At 38.7% G+C, this 20,684-nt stretch overlaps 1 protein-coding gene across 2 annotated transcripts in view; it reads left to right on the plus strand.

Annotated features, from left to right (window-relative positions):
• The first annotated feature begins 215 nt into the window (after nucleotides 1-215).
• LOC146667437 (creatine kinase B-type) overlaps nucleotides 216-20,684 on the plus strand; it is a 39,001-nt gene continuing 18,532 nt past the window's right edge. The window contains exons 1-5 of one of the 2 annotated variants that reach the window (XM_085409146.1): nucleotides 216-400; nucleotides 15,331-15,377; nucleotides 16,171-16,369; nucleotides 18,818-18,975; nucleotides 19,289-19,421. In XM_085409146.1, the coding sequence (XP_085265272.1) occupies nucleotides 217-400; nucleotides 15,331-15,377; nucleotides 16,171-16,369; nucleotides 18,818-18,975; nucleotides 19,289-19,421 (721 nt within the window). In that variant the 5' untranslated portion in view covers nucleotide 216. Of the gene's footprint in view, nucleotides 401-14,716; nucleotides 14,874-15,330; nucleotides 15,378-16,170; nucleotides 16,370-18,817; nucleotides 18,976-19,288; nucleotides 19,422-20,684 lie in introns of those variants that run through there. The other variant, XM_085409145.1, reaches the window with a different exon arrangement.

Here is a 20,684-nt window from a genome sequence, read left to right on the forward strand (position 1 = left end):
CAACATGCTACCTAAATGCTGGGGCTAGCGCCTGACAAGTCATTCACACTGGAACGAATACATCGCACGCTAGCCCCCGGGAAACAGAACAGAGCGGTGCTCATTGGTTTCTTAAAATTCCAAGAAAAAGAACTGGTATATTGGGAAGCAAGAAAACAACAAATTACACAAGATCACATTTGCATAGGATCTGTCTGCGGAAATGGTTAGGATCCTATGGGGATTTTTACCAGGTTGTCAAGCTGCTTATTGATAATAATGCCTTCCATGGATTCCAGCACAACCCCTATAGGCCCAGGATCCTGTACGATGGAAAGATCCACCTTTTCTCAACACCTCAAGAAGCTGAAAAATTCTATAAGAATCTGCCAAAGGACACATGAGAAGATGCCCATGATCAGTAAGTCGTAAAGGACAAGTTACTTAAACAACAGGTTAACCTTTAAGACATTTAATGAGACAGCTCCTGCTCCTACATAACTGATTAGCAACAGAGTCATTGACAAGAGACAGATAAAATCTTGAGTTTGAATTAATACAACATAACTGGGCATTTTAAAGCGCATATTCGTTCTAAGTTTAATCTGAATTGTTTTAGGATCTATACTAACAGCTGAGCCTTAATTAAGTCATTATTTTTTGCTATCGAGGGTAAACTTTATTTTATTATGGAACAAATTAGTACCTTTATATGATTAGTAGACACTGTCTGATTTATGGGGCTTTAGTGAGGTTGCGTTGACTAGTTACTCCTCAGTGATGTGGATTAACACCCTCCAAATATTTTGCTCAAGGGAAGGGGGAGGCATTTCTGATAAGTAAATGCAAATGTTCAATCAGAGATTGTTTACAAGTTCTGTATCTGGTGTGTGTGAGTATGTGAATGTATGTGCAAACCTGCATCTCCTTTTTCCTTACTTTGTCTATCTTAAGTACACAATCTGATACTATTTTATGAAGAGGACAACTAAAGAAAACATTTTGAACGTTAACATTCCGTTAACATCCTCTTATAGGGGAATCAGTCTTATGGGTTGTAGTGATGGGTCGGTTGCGAACGAAATGGCTCTTAGAGCCGGTTCTTTGACGTGAACGACGAGAGCCGGCTCCTTATCGCGAGCCGTGGGTTTTTTTTTCTTTCTCTCACCCTCTCTCTCTCTGGCACTTTTTTTTCCGCTTCACTCCGCATGCGAGCCTTGTGCTTTACGCTGGGCAGAGGGGGGAGGGGCGGTAGTTACATTCAGTAATAATAATGGATTTGGATTTATATAGCGCTTTTCAAGGCACCCAAAGTGCTTTACAATGCCACTATTCATTCACTCTCACATTCATACACTGGTGAAGGCAAGCTACGGTTGTAGCCACAGCTGCCCTGGGGCAGACTGACAGAAGCGAGGCTGCCATATCGCGCCATCGGCCCCTCTGGCCAACACCAGTAGGCGGTAGGGTAAAGTGTCTTGCCCAAGGACACAACGACCAGGACAGAGAGCCCGGGGATCGAACCGGCAACCTTCCGGTTACAGATACGCTTCCCAACCCCCTGAGCCATGGTCACCCCAGTAGCACAGGAACAGAGCGGGAGGGAGAGACAGAGAAAAAGCCAGGGACAACAACATCACATTCATTCATTCATTTCATTTATTTGTTCATTTTCAGGCACAACAAATACCTATATTGAACATAAAATGCACAAAACAAAAAAAAACATTAGAAAGGTATAGTAATCATCCACAACTATTTTCAGTTGCAGATGATAAAGGATTCAGAAAGTTAGTCATGCAAGCCCATATGACAGAGAATATGCATGTATTTTTTGTTTTCATATTATAATTTATATTTAATTGTGTTGTGGTTTGCAGTGTTTTGTGTTGTTTCACTTTAAATGTGTAAAAGGAAAAAGCTAAAAATTTAAATAGTTAAAAGTTGAAATGTGAATAGTTGATTTTTGTATTATATGATTTATTTATTACATTTTATGTGGAGTGAATAAATAAAAGTATATTTACGGTGGCCCCTACAGACAAAGCACATACAAACTTCAAATCATGTACGAACTCTGAAGCACGTACAAACTCCAAAACACGTAAAAACACGTACAAACTCCAAGACACGTATAAAAGACAACAGAAGTGCTCCAGGATGCTAGGGGCAGTGTTGAGCTTTTGTTACCTAGTGGCTACACAAGCCAGCAAGTACCAACGACCGGATTTGGTGTGTGGTAGTAACATGTAAATGAACTTTTTTTTTTTTAATTATTTGACTATATATGAATGCTTGTGTATAAATACACAAACAATACACATATGCTTTCATGCTTTCAATTGTGTAATTTAAGTGATCTAGGTAGCTCTGTTTTGGAAGTTCAGTTCATGCTAGAAATGTGTTTTGGAGTTTGTACGTGTTTTGTCTCTAGGGGCCACCGCATATATTTCTATATAAACATATATAAATAAAACCACTTTTTTTTTTTTTACATTAGTAATTCCTTTTGTGCATAATTTTATATTATTGTTAATAATAAATTAACTGAAGCAACAAAACCTGAAGAGCCGGTTCGGAACCGAAAGAGCCGGCTCTTTTTAGTGAGCCGATCCGAAAGAGCCGGTTCTCTAAAAAGAGCTGGAAATCCCATCACTAATGGGTTGTGATACAAAGATTTTGTGTAAAGCGTTTTCTAGGAGATTGGATAAATATGTGCTTAATTTGATAATAGACGATCAACAAGGTTTTGTTAAAACGAGACAAGGCTATCACAATAGAAGACGTGTCCTCAATGTACTGTATGACAAAAACAATAATGACACACCACTGTTATCACTAGATGCATGCAAAGCCTTTGATAGAATAGAATGGATCTATCTCTTACAGGTGCTCCCCAAATATGGACTGGGTGAAACATTTCTCAAATGGATCTGGTTCATGTATACAAGCCAGACAGTGCAAGTTTTAACTAACAATAACATGTCAAAACCCTTTAATTTACAGCAGTCAACCAGGCAGGGCTGCCCTCTGTCTGTTTGTGTTAGCAATAGAGCACAAACACAATGTTCAAATATAAGGGTGTTCATAAGTGCACGTGACACCAGGACACCCTAGGCTGGAGGTCGATGATCGATTTTTGTAATCATATCACCAGACCTGGACATTCGGGTAAAGAGAGGGGCTGAGCTATCAATTGATCACCACCCAGTGGTGAGTTGGATCAGGTGGATGCTGGACAGACCTGCCGGGTCACTGAGTCCAAATGGACCATGTTCATGACCTCCATTGCCGAAGTCACTGCACTGAGATTCAAGATTCAATTCAATTTGTCACGTGCATAGTTATACAAGTACAACACAGTGAAATGTGACCTGATACGCTCCTCGACTATGCAAAAAAGAGAGAGAGAACTTTATATACAGTGAATGAGTATATACAAAGAGGACATTATGTGCAAGTGGGTGAGTTATATACTTTGTATAAATTAAGATAAAATAGAACAATCTTGAAATTTACAGCTAGTGTACATAGCGTAGGTAAGATGTTAAAGTGTCTTGTGCTGTAGTAAAGCCAGAATGATCAGGAGGTAATTTAGTCATTTAAATCAGCTGTGATGGATCAAGGACAAATCTAAAACCTGCAGGACCTCAAGGCTCTTCAGTAGGGATGGGTATCGTTTAGGTTTTATGCGATACCAGTACCAAACCGGTACTTTTGAAACGGTGCCGGTGCTCGAACCGGTGCTTAAAGAATGGAGAACACAAAATTGGTCCAAAAACCTCTCATGTCCAGCTGTTTTTTTGTAAAAAGATAACAATGTTAGCCTTTTCTGCAGCTATAGGGGATTTATGGTATCACTCAAGCTATCAAATACGGCGCATTTCTCGGCTTTTAACAAAATGCTATACGTCGCCAGGTGTTTCATCAGATTCGAGGTGTTACCTCCTTTGCACAGTATCACCTTGTTGCACTTGTTGCAGGCTGCTGGGTTTGCAACTTTTGCTGTGAAGTACAGCCAGAATTTGACCGCTTCACCTTGGGCATTTTTAATCTGTAGCTCTGCTCTAAAAGAATGTACGTACCTGGGCCCGCTTACTATCCTAGGAAAGGTAAAATGATTGGCTAGAATCCAAAGTGTATGACATCTCAGGAAAAAAAAGCACCGAAATAAAGTACCGAAATGTGCGCTGCTTTTCGGTCTGGTTACTACCGTTTATGTCAGAACCGGTGCCGGTACCCATCCCTACTCTTGAGGCCTGGAGTTGGCCACCACTGCTTTAGATGGCTATCTATTTAAATTATTTCTTGATTCAACAGATCTGCCAGTAATCAGGCCCGCGTTTGTTTAGTGAAACTGAACTCAGCTTTCTAAAAGTGGTTAATCACCATTAATGGTTTAAAAAGAGGGACGATTACTTTTTTACACACGACCTGGTAGGTTTGGAAGATTTTACTCCCTTAATCAGTGAAATGCTCATTTAAAAACTGCATTTTGTATTTACTTTTTTTTTTTTAATTTACAATTTTTTGATGATCTGAAACATTTAGGTGTGACAAAACACTAGGAAATCAGGAAGGGGGAACACTCTTTCACACCACTGTAGGTGTCCCAAGCTTTACAGCATCATCATTCAAAAAGCCTTGAGGCTGCCAAAGGAAACAGGCATAGCACTGCAAATATTTCCTGGATGAACAATTCCCAATTTTAATGAATTAATCTCAATTCACTCTATTACTTAAAATGTAACATGTTGATAATTTTCAATTTATGCAAGTTCTAAGAAATTATCTTTTTTTTCATATATTTTTATTGAAATTTTCTTTTATAATTCAATTCAATTTTATTTATATAGCGCCAAATCACAACAAAAGTCGCCTCAAGGCGCTTCATAGATACAGAGAAAAACCCAACAATCATATGACCCCCTATGAGCAAGCACTTTGGCGACAGTGGGAAGGAAAAACTCCCTTTTAACAGGAAGAAACCTTTGGCAGAACCAGGCTCAGGGAGGGGCGGGGCCATATGCTGCGACCGGTTGGGGTGAGAGAAGGAAGACAGGATAAAAGACATGCTGTGGAAGAGAGACAGAGGTTAATAACAGATATGATTCAATGCAGAGAGGTCTATTAATACATAGTGAGTGAGAAAGGTGACTGGAAAGAAAAAACTCAATGCATCATGGGAATCCCCCGGCAGCCTACGTCTATTGCAGCATAACTAAGGGAGGATTCAGGATCACCTGGTCCAGCCCTAACTATATGCTTTAGCAAAAAGGAAAGTTTTAAGCCTAATCTTGAAAGTAGAGATAGTGTCTGTCTCCTGAATCCAAACTGGAAGCTGGTTCCACAGAAGAGGGGCCTGAAAACTGAAGGCTCTGCCTCCCATTCTACTTTTAAATACTCTAGGAACAACAAGTAGGCCTGCGGAGCGAGAGCGAAGTGCTCTGATAGGGTGATATGGTACTACAAGGTCATTAAGATAAGATGGGGCCTGATTATTTAAGATTTTGTATGTGAGGAGCAGGATTTTGAATTCAATTCTGGATTTAACAGGAAGCCAATGAAGGGAAGCCAAAACAGGAGAAATATGCTCTCTCTTTCTAGTCCCTGTCAGTACTCTTGCTGCAGCATTTTGGATTAGCTGAAGGCTTTTCAGTGAGTTTTTTGGACATCCTGATAATAATGAATTACAGTAGGCCAGCCTGGAAGTAATAAATGCATGAACTAGTTTTTCAGCGTCACTCTGAGACAAGATATTTCTAACTTTAGAGATGTTGCGCAAATGGAAGAAAGCAGTCTTACATATTTGTTTAATATGTGCGTTGAAGGACATGTCCTGGTCAAAAATGACTCCAAGGTTCCTCACAGTGTTACTGGAGGCCAAGGTAATGCCATCCAGAGTAAGAATCTGGTTAGATACCATATTTCTAAGATTTTCAGGGCCGAGTACAATAACCTCAGTTTTATCTGAATTAAGAAGCAGAAAGTTAGCGGCCATCCAGGTCTTTATGTCTTTAAGACATTCCTGCACTTTAACTAATTGGTGTGTGTTATCTGGCTTCATGGACAGATAGAGCTGGGTGTCATCGGCATAGCAGTGAAAATGTATGCTATGTCTTCTAATGATGCTGCCTAAGGGAAGCATGTATAATGTAAACAGAATTGGTCCTAGCACTGAACCCTGTGGAACTCCATAATTAACCTCAGTGTGTGAAGAGGACTCTCCATTTACATGCACAAATTGGAGTCTATTAGATAGATATGATACAAACCACTGCAGTGTAGTACCTGTAATACCTACAGCATGTTCTAATCGCTCTAATAGGATATTATGGTCAACAGTATCAAATGCTGCACTAAGGTTATACAATACAAACAAATGTTTGAACATCCTCACATTCACACACCCATCCACACTTCAAACCCTTCTTCTTTCCCTTCTTTCTCATGAACAGCCTCCACCTCCACTCCCTATCATATCCTTGTATGGCTTCCACATATTCATAAAGTCCAATTGTTTGCCCTTGGCAATATATGTTAGCCTTTCCAGGCCTAGAGAGTCTGCAATTTCCTTCTTCCAGAGTCCCATGGAGGGAGCATCCATACTCCTCCAACATAGTGCAATAGTGATGGGATTTCCGGCTCCGAACCGGCTCTTCAGGTTGTTTTGTTGCTTTAATTAATTTATTATTAACAATAATATAAAATTATGCACAAAATGAATTACTAACGTAAAAACAAGTGGTTTTATTTATATATGTTTATATATAAATATATGCGGTGGCCCCTAGAGACAAAACACGTACAAACTCCAAAACACATTTCTAGCATGAACTGAACTTCCAAAGCAGAGCTACTAGATCACTTAAATTACACAATTGAAAGCGTGTGTGTATTGTTTGTATATTTATACACAGGCACTCATATATATATTCAAATAATTTAAAAAAAAGTTCATTTACCTGTTATTACCACACACCAAATCCGGTCGTTGGTACTTGCTGGCTTGTGTAGCCACAAGATAACAAAGGCTCAACACTGCGCCCAGCATCCTGGAGCACTTCTGTTGTCTTTTGTACGTGTTTTGAGTTTTTATGTGCTTCTGAGTTTTTATATGCTTCTGAGTTTTTACGTGCTTCTGAGTTTGTACGTGTTTTTACGTGTTTTTGGAGTTTTTACGTGTTTTGGAGTTTGTACGTGTTTTTACGTGTTTTGGAGTTTGTACATGCTTCAGAGTTCGTACGTGATTTGAAGTTTGTATGTGCTTTGTCTCTAGGGGCCACCGTAAATATACTTTTATTTATTCACTCCACATAAAATGTAATAAATAAATCATATAATACAAAAATCAACTATTCACATTTCAAGTTTTAACTATTTAAATTTTCAGCTTTTTCCTTTCACAAATTTAAAGTGAAAAGAACACAAAACACTGCAAACCACAACACAATTAAATATAAATTATAATATGAAAACTAAAAGAACATGCATATTCTCTGTCATATGGACCTGCATGAATAAACTTTCTCAATCCTTTATCATCTGCAACCGAAAATAGTTGTGGATGATTACTATACCTTTCTAATGTTGTTGTCCCTGCCTCTCTTTCTCTCTCTCTGGCTCTGTTCCTGTGCTACTGAGTGTAACTACCGCCCCTCCCCCCTCTGCCCAGCGTAAAGCACAAGGCTCGCGTGCAGAGTGAAGCGGAAAAAAAGTGCGAGAGAGAGGCTGAGAGAAAGAAAAAAAAAAAAAACCCACGTGACGGCTCGCGATAAGGAGCCGGCTCGCGTCGTTCACGTCAAAGAACCGGCTCTAAGAGCCATTTCGTTCGCGAACGACCCATCACTATAGTGCAATGGCTCTTCTGGCTTTAAGTAGTCCATAGTCCAGTAATTTAGTCTGTTTTGCCAGTTGTTTAAATTCCCTTGGATATTCCAAGTACACAGAGTTTACCTTTTAAAGGGATTTTTACCTTAAACATTTCAGACAGACATTTGATTGCATCTTTCCAAAATTCCTGGATTTCAGGACATTCACATGGAGAAGAGTTCCCTTTTCAACTTAACATTTAGTAGAGATGTCTGAAATGTGATTGGACATATGATGGAGCTTGATGGGTGTTTTATAGGTTCTCATGACCCATTTATATCGGAGAAGTGTAAAGCGCATGTTTATTGTTTGTTTTTGTGCTTTTAAGCAAGACTGGTTCCAATCACTTTCATCTATGTCCTCTTGGATTATCCCTTCTCCATGCATCTAACATGGCTGAGTCTTTGGCTGAGGAAAGCATCAATAAGTTATAATACATAGAAAGAAAGCCTTCCCTTTTGTATTCTCAATGCATACCTCCTGTATTTTTTGTAATGGTGGAAGGTCAGGAATCTGTTGCATTTTTGATGACATATAATTTTTCAATTGTACCCACATAGCAAAGTTGGTATGGCCCGGATCTGACCCACACAATCTGCTTACACAGGGCCCACATGACGGCCCTTTGGTGGCCCAAATCAGGTTTGCCAGATGTGGCCCGCACAACGCCAGTTGTAGACACACTGCTGGCCCTGTGCTGGCCCAGAACAGTTTCAGCTCTGGCCCCAGATGTCAGCCTAATGTGTACCTCAATCAAGCCATGTAATAACAACATGTGTCGGAACATAATAGTGCAAAAGTAACATGACAAAACTCTGTTCGCACAGTAAATGGACTGATTGTTATATAGTGCTTTTCGAGTCTCCCAGATTACTCAAAGTGCTCTATACAACATGCCACATTCACCCAATCACACACTTTCTCTAAACTGAGTGCTTCCTCACATCTGGTTGACATACACCCTGCCGTGACACCAGTCAGTCAGAAGTGCCAGCTTGATGTCGGATCCGGGCCACACCTGTTTTCTATGGGCCTGGGCCACATAAACCAAACCACAATCAAGCCAGATATGGCATGTCATTACATAGACAGGCCTGGCCCATATCTGGATGACATACGTCTTATCATGCCGGAAGTCAGCCAGCAGTGCCGGCTTGATACCAGATCCGAGCCAGATCTGTCTGCTATGTGTGTAAGTATTTAAGGAAGTGCTTTGGGGGTATTAAATATTTTTTGACCTGACCAAAAGTGAGCAACATGCTGTCTGCATATAGATCTTTAACTTTTTGAATCCCTTCAATTTTCCACATTTTAAATCCTCCATCATTTTTACCAGGAGTAAACTTTTCATTACCCCAAATAGGAGTGAATTGCGAAAGCGTTGGAGGATCGCCGAAATTTTTATGTGTTGCATGCCAAATTATAATTGTGTTTTTCAAAAATGGGTTTGTTGTATTCTTTTTTAATATCTCGGTGTCTGAAGAATATAGAAAAGTGTTTAAGGGAAGATCTAGAACAAATTCTTGCTCAATGTTGACCCAGGATGTTGTTGGGCAAAAATAATGGAAATTTCTCCACAGCTGTAAAAGACCCAGTGCCAGTTATTGCACATGATTGCAGCTGTTGCTGCTAAGGGTGGTCCAAAAAGTTATTAGATTTAGGGACAATCACTTTTTCACACAGGGCCATATAATTTTGGAATTTTTTTCCCCTTAATAATAAATACCTTCATTTAGAAACGGCATTTTGTGTTTACTTGCGTTATCTTTATGTAATATTTACATTTTTATAATTATCAGAAACATTTAAGTGTGACAAACATACAGAAAAACAGAAAGGTGGCAAACATTTTTTCACACTATGGTATTTTTGGATGGGGAATGTCGCTGCATAGCCACTTTCAGATTTAGAGAAATTAAATCAGGTTGTTTGTTTTGTCAGGTTGTTTTGCAGGATGTTTAACAATATGAAAAACATAAATCATAATGACAACAGAAAACAATCAAAATTACACAAGTTGACACACACAGGTTTAAATGACTACTAAAGGTAGCTATCCTCCCCTGTGATCTGTTTGCTTGTAATAAGTGTATGTCTATAAAACGTTAGTGAGTTTCTGGGCTTGGGGGCATGGTGAAAGCAAAAAAATTATTAAAGGATCTCCAGGAGAAGATAGATGAACTTTACAAAACAGGAAAAGGATATAAAAAGTTATCCAGGAATTTGAGACTGCCAATCAGCAGTATCTAAACTCTGATTGAGAAGTGCATGTATCTAGCGTAGTGGGCATAATAACAGCAGAAAGCGCACACATACTTGCTCATATAAGTTACTATTGAAACACATAATCAGGCAACAACAAGAACCACTCTCATTTACATATTGCACCCTTGTGGAACCTCTCGCTACACTTTTTTTTTCCTGAGTGATGTATGTCTTTTATTCTCATTCATTTAAGCATCACACACAGTGAGCAACATTAGCTACACATTAGCTATGGGCACACTAAGGTTTGTCACATGGAATCTGTTGGAGCCAGAGGTTAAGGATAAGAGGTTAAATATATTTTAAAAAACAAACAAAACAAAAAAAAAAACTACAGGCAGACCTGTCACAGCTACAGATGAATTTAAAACACTTGTGTTTCCTAATGTGTTCTCAGCCTGCTATATCTTTAGGGGAATAGTAATTTTAATACATAAAAGTGTTAATTTATCGAATTTCCCAGAGGAACCCACCCGAGGGATTAATAAAGTTCTATCTTATCTTATCTTATCTTATTTCACAGTACTCAACAGAGTTATAGATCCAGAGAGAAAATTTCTAATCATGAAATTATCTATACAAAGATATGTATTGTAAGTGTATAGGGCCCAAATGTTGACGATATCTTGGTCTTCCACGCTTTTTTTTTTTACTGTAGACTCTGAATATCTAGGTTGCTCTCTTGTTCTTGAGGGAGACCTCAACTTTAGACTAAATTAAGAAATGGACAATCTTAATGCAATAATCCAGGTACAATGGCTCGCAAAAGTATTCGGCTCCTTGAACTCTTCCACATTTTGTCACATTACAGCCACAAACATGAATCAATTTTATTGGAATTCCACGTGAAAGACCAACACAACGTGGTGTACACGTGAGAAGTGGAACAAAAATCCTACATGATTCCAAACATTTTTTACAACTAAATAACTGCAAAGTGGGGTGTGTGTACTTATTCAGCCTTCTTTGTTCTGAGTGCAGTCAGTTGCCCATAGACATTGCCTGATGAGTGCTAATGACTAAATAGAGTGCACCTGTGTGTGATCTAATGTCAGTACAAATACAGCTGCTCTGTGACGGCCTCAGAGGTTGTTTAAGAGAATATTGGGAGCAACAACACCATGACGTCCAAAGAACACACCAGACAGGTCAGGGATAAAGTTATTGAGGAATTTAAAGCAGGCTTAGGCTACAAAAAGATTTCCCAAGCACTGTTCAAGCGATCATTCAGAAATGGAAGGAGTATGGCACAACTGTAAACCTACCAAGACAAGGCCGTCCACCTAAACTCACAGGCCGAACAAGGAGAGCGCTGATCAGAAATGCAGCCAAGAGGCCCATGGTGACTCTGGACGAGCTGCAGAGTTTTACAGCTCAGGTGGGGGAATCTGTCCATAGGACAACTATTAGTCGTGCACTGCACAAAGTTGGCCTTTATGGAAGAGTGGCAAGAAGAAAGCCATTGTTAACAGAAAACCATAAGAAGTCCCGTTTGCAGTTTGCCACAAGCCATGTGGGGGACACAGCAAACATGTGGAAGAAGGTGCTCTGGTCAGATGAGACCAACATGGAACTTTTTGGCCCAAATGCAAAACGCTATGTGTGGCGGAAAACTAACACTGCACATCACTCTGAACACACCATCCCCACTGTCAAATATGGTGGTGGCAGCATCATGCTCTGGGATTGCTTCTCTCCAGCAGGGACAGGGAAGCTGGTCAGAGTTGATGGGAAGATGGATGGAGCCAAATACAGGGCAATCGTGGAAGAAAACCTCTTGGAGTCTGCAAAAGACTTGAGACTGGGGCGGAGGTTCACCTTCCAGCAGGACAACGACCCTGAACATAAAGCCAGGGCAACAATGGAGTGGTTTAAAACAAAACATATCCATGTGTTAGAATCGCCCAGTCAAAGTCCAGATCTAAATCCAATCGAGAATCTGTGGCAAGATCTGAAAACTGCTGTTCACAAACGCTGTCCATCTAATCTGACTGAGCTGGAGCTGTTTTGCAAAGAAGAATGGGCAAAGATTTCAGTCTCTAGATGTGCAAAGCTGGTAGAGTCATACCCTAAAAGACTGGCAGCTGTAATTGCAGCAAAAGGTGGTTCTACAAAGTATTGACTCAGGGGGCTGAATAATTACGCACACCCCACTTTTCAGTTATTTATTTGTAAAAAATGTTTGGAATCATGTCGGATTTTCATTCCACTTCTCACGTGTACACCACGTTGTGTTGGTCTTTCACGTGGAATTCCAATAAAATTGATTCATGTTTGTGGCTGTAATGTGACAAAATGTGGAAAAGTTCAAGGGGGCTGAATACTTTTGCAAGCCACTGTAAGTAAATCCCAAAAGGTTGATTCTGTTCATCTGGACGTAGCGTTTTCAGTGGGAGAAACGTTTCGTCACTCATCCAAGGGACTTCTTCAGCCTCGAAGAAACCATAGAAAATGTTGAAATGGGGTGAGACTAAACAGTTCCTGTTCAAGCAAACGCACAGGACCTCCATTACCAAAAAAGTCAGTTGTTAGCAAAAAACAAGAGCGTGTTTTCAGCAAGAGAAAGTGATTATCGCTATATGACAGCACTGAAAAACAATCCCATTATCAGGCCAGTGTTGTTCAAGACCCCCGTGATGAGGAAGAGCTCAGGCATTGTGTATTGCCTTTTTACCCCCTTTAATTGGCCAAGACAGTGTTGGGCACCAAGTGCCCAACATTCCAGATTACCAGTCCAGTTTCAGTGCCATCCACATTATTTGTTACTTTCTAATTATATCACATTGCATTACCTTATTTACTTACCCCATGTAGAAAGTAGTTAGCTTTTTTGTTAATTGTTTTTCATAATCAGAATCAGAATACTTTATTATTCCCTATGGAAATTATGTAGGTGAAGTTGCAGAAACTAACCTAATGAGCCACCGACTAACCGATTGCATTACTTTGTGTCATGCCTTTGTCAGTTAACCTTCCAGTGTCGGTAGACACATAGGTGTGTCCAGATCATATGGCCAATTTAAGAAGACATGGCTGCAAGACTCAGCCTAGCTGAATCCCTTTAGGATTTAAAAGTATCAAATATCCTGGGTCAAGATATTAACTCCAAGTTGATGCATCTCTGATGCAGTAGTAGTAGTAGTGGAATAATGATTGATCCTAATTAAATTTTTTTTAAAAGTGAGAAAATAAATTGTATTAGATGGAGGAGTTGTACAAGGAGATGGCCACGCGCAGGAATGATTTACTGAACGACACAGGAAATCATTCCTGCCTGTGGCCATCTCCCTGTACAACTCCTCCATCTAACACACTCTAAGCACTGCAATAGTTACACCCTTTTTGCACACGCTCTACAGTAAAATAGCAATTGACAAAGTTCACAGGTTAGAGTGTAATGCCAATCATATATATTCCACCCCTGTAATATTCTTATCTCTGTAATATTCTTGATATGTATAATTGAGTGATTTGTATATATTAGCACTATTTCTTAAATCTGTAAACTCGGTAACATATTGTATTATTTAAATAGTTTGGTCTGTTACTGTTACTGTCTTGAAGCAACTGTAGCCCACATAATTTACTTAAGGATTAATAAAGTATTCTGATACTGATTCTGAAATGAGTAAAATACTTTACTAACTCATATTTTATTACTTAATTCGTTAGTAAAATACAAAATCCTTTATTTTTATACATTTGACTTTTCTGGTCCTTCATTCATGTCACATTTTTGTTTTTTCATGAGAATTTCCTGCAAACCTTTTTTAATTTTGTTGTTCGTAGGAGCAGTGTGTAGAATTTTGAGGTCAAAAATGTTTGCAATCCAGATGGATTACGGTTTTAATATTGCAAAATGTGGAACAAGTGAATACTTTGTGTATGTACTGTAAGTGGTGGAGTTGAAGAACTATGTATTACACATCCTTTACTTTAATTTAACCTTTGCAAAATAAAACTGTCAGGCTACTAGTGTCTTTCTCCCTCTGTGACTTTACCTACCCTCTATATTGGTACACGTAGTGTTTGACACCTGGTGTTCAATGTTAATTTTTATCAGGCGGAAGTGAAAATGGTAAATGGCCTGCATTTGTATAGCGCTTTTCTAGTCCATAGGACCCCAAAGCGCTTTACACTACATTCAGTCATTCACCCATTCACACACACATTCACACACTGGCGATAGCAAGCTACATTGTAGCCACAGCTGCCCTGGGACGCACCAGGGTCGTGAAATGTGTTGCAGGTAAGACAGGGGAGAGAAAAATTTAAATCTGATGCACTTTAACTAGTTAGGACACTGTGTTTTTAATTTCAGAAAAGACATCTACATAGCACCACTAGATCATCACTGTCAAGATTTGATTTCACAGAAAGCTGCTATTGAGCACATTTTTTAAGTAAATTAAAAAAAAAGAGAATCAAGCCATATGAACAAGACTGTTCAAAGCCATATGCACTGTAAGAATAGAATAGAAGTTAAAAAACAAAAAACCCCATGATGTCATACATTCTGAACTGAGGGATTAGAGCATGACCTCCCAAACACACATTCAGAGCAGCTCAAACATAGCAGCAGTGGTGTGTTGTGTGTGGTTATAAAAAGGGTGACATTGTGCGGACTGTAACTGGACTCCTGCAGGCTGCAGGATGAGATGCTCACCACAAACACAACTATTCTTAGATATTTTGTTGGTGTTGTACAGACAGCCATCTGTTTTTCCATCAAGACGACAATATGTGGAGGGTCAAACGTGAGTGTCCCATCATTTTCACTGCATGGTTCTTTTTTTCCCATTCACTGTAATAAAGATTTTTGCCATACACTGCATGACTAACATTTTTTATGTTACTTAAACTGAGAAGATGATCTAACTGATAATGTAACCAGTGGTATTAACAGGTTAAAGTCAGAATAACATCAAAAGCTAATATGTTTGCTATCAAGTATAGTTACAAGCCTGATACAAACATTAATCAGTATGTAGAGTGCATTGATTTAGTAGTAAAGAACGCTAGCATTTTAAGTAGAAAATCATCAAGTTTTCACCACTGGATTATTGGTTAACTGAAGTCCTTTCTGATCTTGTCTCTGGACCAATATTTTCATACTTATATGAAGATTTTTAAGACTGACTGTGTTTCTGTCTTCAGTACTGTTAATCTGTTTGATTAAAATTTTGATCTCTTACCTTTTTGACTTCTGCTCAGCTCCAGTTACATTTCCTAAGGAGGTGAAATACCGGCCAATTTTAGAGGTAATTATATCAATGTAAGAATAAGAATAAGCAGTGTGATACAGTGTAATTCAATAAAAAGAAATTGTGTCATCTACAGCTGAAGTCAAACATAGCAACAGAGTATATCAGAAGGTAATTATGGATTAGATATTCTTGATCACTGATCATTTTGCAGACGTGAACTAACAACAGACACTCAGCAGCCTCACTGTTTTTACAAAGTGGGACAGTTCTTAGCAGTTTTCCTGACTGATTTTAAATGCTGTCAAAATCTACTCTCATAACATGAATACAGTGTAAGATCATAGCAAAAGGATGAAAATTTTCATTAAAAAAAAAGTAACAGAAAGATGACAACATTACATTTGTCATTCAGCATTGTGGCTGTGTTATTCTGTCAACCCTATAATGCACTTAAACACATATTTGATACATGAGTTTCTGAGACCTCTATCTCATCGACATGATCAATACATGCCATAATTTCAAAATGTTATGGGTAAAATTCTTTTTTTTCTAAAATTGACATTGTTAACAAAAAGTTGCCAAAAACGCCCAACGTATCAAATGTAATACAAAAAATATACAATAAATATATTATAAAAATATAGCATATACAACATGATGTAGCCAGAAAATGTTTGTGGATTTTGTTATAAGGGTTAATAAACATCTCATTTTTTAATTCATATATTAGGAGACCTGGATGTAAAATGTGATGTATTGTTCTGTGAACAGCAGTGACCTCTGGGTTATTAATATAATAGTTGGTCACTTTACTCTCTCTTCTGTGTTTGTCCTTTCTCTTAAGAATTTGATTCCCCCTGACCCCATGGCCCGATTTCACCTGAAGAGAGGTTTCCCTCAGGAGGAGTTTCCTGACTTGTGCAGGAACTTTACCTGGATGGGTCGAATCCTCACACTGGATCTGTACCGCCGACAGTTTAACCGCTGCACCCAGAGTGGAGTAATCTTTGATGACGTCATTCGTCCCGGCCTGGAGGAACCAGGTGATGTATTTTTTTGTTGTTGTTTTTTTTAGTTATTTTGTATGTGTGAGATTTTTCTTTGCATTATAATGTTGATTTAAGTTCAAGTTTTATACAGTTTACTGTTGCATTTGGTTCTTTTTATGTGTTTGAGTTTATTTGCTTGAATGGTTCATGGTTTCTTGTTGGTCAGGTTCCTTTTGAGTCTTTGTCTCATCCCTGTGTCTCCTGTGTGTCTGTGGTGTCTTTTGGGTTTATCTGGCTCCTCACTCTTGTCTCTGTTTATTCTCCCTGTGTGTCTCACTCTCTCTCTTTGTGTCTTAGTCATGTCTTTTTGTTTTGGCCTTGTCTCCCATTGTCTTTCCTCCATGTCCCATGTTCCATGTTTCAGGTTTTTCATGTTTCTTATTTTTCTTGCTTCAAGCAAGTCATAGTTCTTAGTGTCTAGTTTTGCCGAGTTTAGTTAGTATGTCTTAGTCTCCTCTAGCCTTTTGTTTTTGTATTTCCGTGCACAAGAAACGGCTCGCTTTTTGTTAAATTTCAGTTTTGTATCTGAGTGTCCACTTTTGGGTCCATACCACAAACACATGATCTGAGTCTGCAAATATTTACAGAGAGGCCAAAACACAGAATTACAGCAACATGAAAATTAGTGAACAATTGGTAACTAATTTGATAGTATTTACATATATAAAAGAATTTGAGATTTGCATGAAAAAAAATCATAATTATCGTTGTTTCATTGTTGGTCTAACATATAATATAATATAAAGTTAGCACAAAAACTAAGGAAATTTGTTTGGTCAGTTATTTCTTTGTTCTAATTATGGTTTCTGGAAATAAATCTTTTATTACTGGAAAGCTTATTTCCCCTTAAATGATGCCATATTTGTAAGGAATATGTGCATTTGTGGGTTGAGAGTAGAGTTGAGTGGGTTGTCCTCATGGAAAACTTGCCAAAACTTCTCTGCCAATGCCAAACTTGCAAAGTTTATTTCAATAAATGAATTGTTTTAAATTTATACAATTATTATAAAAACGTATAAAATAATTATTCTATTAAATCTGTTTTGAGCTTCTGGTACTCCAAGTGCTGACAATTAGGATTAAGCAGTACCTGCTATAGCAGTTAGTTGATGTCTGCTCCAAGCATGCCACGTTTGACTGATCTGGACAGGGCCCATGCCACAGGGCAACTTTAATCTGGTGTTCGATAAAACAAAGGTGCAGTATCATTTGGATGAGTCCTAGTATCATATTCAGAGTGGCATCTAAGTCCCATATAATATGGAATGTGAGATAGGCCACAAAGAAGACATCACCACAAGAAGATCATTTCCTCACCCTGTCAGCACTTAGGCAATCTTTTACAAATTTGCAATCCAGAAATGAATGTTTGCATTACCCAGGCAATTCAGAGCAAAGTGCACACCGCCAGTCTTCAGTCTCCTGGGCTGCCAGGAGGCCTGTAATGACTGCCCTTCACAGTCAGGCCTGTTTGCACTGGTCTCTATAACATGTTCAATGGAATCTGAACATGTGGAGGAATGTTACATTCAGCAACAAGTCCAGATTTTTGCCTACAGCAACTGGATCATGGATCAAAGTGTGAGAAGAAGCACAACATTATTACTATTAACTGCTGCTCCAACTGAGTAAAAGTGTGATGTTTCTGGTTCTTAAATAGCACTTTTCTGCTATCTGAGCACTCAAAGCGCTTTACACAACTTGTTCATTCACCCAATCACACAAGCACTTTCCTAAGTTGTTAGTGATAACATTCATTCACCTATGGATGCATCGCAGAGCAACCTGGGGTTAGTATCTTGCCCAAGGATATTTGGCATGCGAAAATCCAAGACTGGAGGAGACTAGGACCAAACTACCAACCTTCCGATTAGTAGGTGACCTGCTCTACCACCTGAGCTACAGCCACCCTGCACTGGGAAAAAAAGGAGTGCCACATTGGAGGCAATTTCAATGCAAAGAGATACTGAGATAAGATCCTGCAAACAGTTGCAATGCTGTATCTCTACCTGTCATGATCCTGGGTTTGTAAACAGCATTTTCAGCTTTGGACTCTCAGTCTTCTATTTGATGGTAAATGGACTGGTTCTTATACAGTGCTTTTCTACTCAAACTGAGCCCTCAAAGTGCTTTACACAAATTGCCTCATTCACACCATTCACACAAGCACTTTTTGCTTACCCTATTTAAGTGCTATCTAATATTCACACACATTCATGCTCTGATGGATGCATAAAGTTTACATACTTTAAGTTTAAACACTTTAATCTGTTTTACTTTACTTACTGTTTTACTAATTAATCTGGACATTTATTGAAAGAAACCTTAAACGAATGAAGTCCAAAGTGGTAATTCCATAAGCATCTGTGGAGAAATTTTTAGGTAAATGTTTAGATTATTCACTTGGTCCTTCTGTCACTTTTGTTCCTTTTTTTAATGAAGGAGATTATTTAGGTCCTGTAGCTGTCGGGTGTGTTGCCGGCGATGCCGAGTCCTACATCCTGTTCTGTGATTTCTTTGACCGAGTTATTGAAGCATATCATGAACAGAAGATCACCAGCCAGACACCAGAGAGTGACTTGAACTATGACAACTTGAAGGTAGCTACTCAAAACACTGTGAATAATAAACCTGAAAATAATTGCAGCATGAATTGAAGGCTGTGTGCCCTACAATCAGCTGATTTCAGTTCGTGTTGGAGGATGAAAATATTGGAGCAGTTTATGATCAATAAAATTAAAGTAATGTTCATATGGACATTCATTTTATTGACTGATTTTTTTTAATTGATTTTATTATCAATTCCCATCCCAATTGATCTGGCTAATAAATTGTGTGTGTGTGTGTGTGTGTGTGTGTGTGTGTGTGTGTGTGTGTGTGTGTGTGTGTGTGTGTGTGTGTGTGTGTGTGTAGGGTGGTGATGACTTGGACAGATCGTACGCTGTACGCTGTGAGGTTAGTGTTGTTCGAGGTATTGAAGATTTCTGCTTCCCAACACACTGCAGCCGAGGAGAGCGCAGACGGCTTCTCACACTGGCTAGGCAAGGTACTGTAAGTCTTTATTTCAGTACTAACAAAGTACAGTGCCAGTACAAAAACACAATCAGTCCATCAATCCATCCATCCAATTCAGGGTCACAAGGACCTGGAGCCCATCCCAGCATTTACAGGGTGACAGACTACACCTTGGAAAAGTTGACAGTCAATTACTGGCCTAATAGAATAGAATAGAATAGAATAGAATAGAATAAACCTTCTTGGACCTTCCAAGAGAGAAAGTTACAAATGTGTTTTTCACTTAGCTGTTGCCTAAGAATTTACATCCTAAATCGTCCCTCCTTCTCCTCTGAGATATGGACAAGGAGTCTCACTATCTGTTTAACGTCTCCCATGAACTTACAGTGCCCCACTGTGTGTGTATGTGCAATAAGGTCCATTTGTGACATGCATATTTGCATATAACTAAGTGACAAAGTGATATTACTATCGATAAAGTGATCAATACATAGAATAAAGAAGTTTGCCACCACAATGGCTAACACTAGCATCACTGCATGTAGCCACGCTCTTTGAAGATCATCTTCGCTTATGAAAGTATTAGGTCACAGCAGTACTAGCTAGCTATTGTTTTTAGTATGCTAATGTGCTCTTTGTGAATAAAGTTTAAAGCAGCTCAAACTGTAAGAGCCAGCACTGAGCCTTGTTTTACACAGTGTTAGAGCAATAGCTGCAACCTACAGCTTTTAAATGATTTTTATTCATTAGTAATTACATGTAATTTTAATTAAATTAAAATTAGTAATTTTATTAAATAGTAATTATTCATTCATATTCATCCCCAACTGGTTATAGATGATTATCAAGGACCAAGTTAAGCTAATCCCAGCTTCTCTAACACTGCAGGTTGAATCTTGGCATTAAATGTCTGGTATGTTGCAATGAGTAGCATTTAACCAAGTACTGTACCTAGTCAAGTGTGTGATAAAGATACAGAAAGTAAAATTTTATTATTAATAAAATATATGTAAAGAAGCCAAAATTGATTCAGTTTATTACTTTTCTCAGAATGCTCTGTGCATATAAAGACCCTGTATGCTATGATGGGGAGCTCATCACCCATCCCAACTGCTGCTTCTGAGACCTCCGTAGCACTCGCCCAGCTAGATACAAACAATCAGTCTTCGCGAGAGTTCAACTTGGTTTCACTGGTGGAGCATTTGCAGTTACTTTTTTGGGCCCTAAATATTATTTCTAGAACTAGCATAAGTGAAAGTTTTAATCCATCCATATTCTTTTGTTTATCTGGGGC

Source organism: Rhamphochromis longiceps, linkage group LG6 (genome assembly GCF_057381845.1).
Source record: "Rhamphochromis longiceps isolate RC_006_pf linkage group LG6, R_longiceps_female_GT1.1, whole genome shotgun sequence".
NCBI classification, from domain to species: Eukaryota; Metazoa; Chordata; class Actinopteri; order Cichliformes; family Cichlidae; genus Rhamphochromis; species Rhamphochromis longiceps.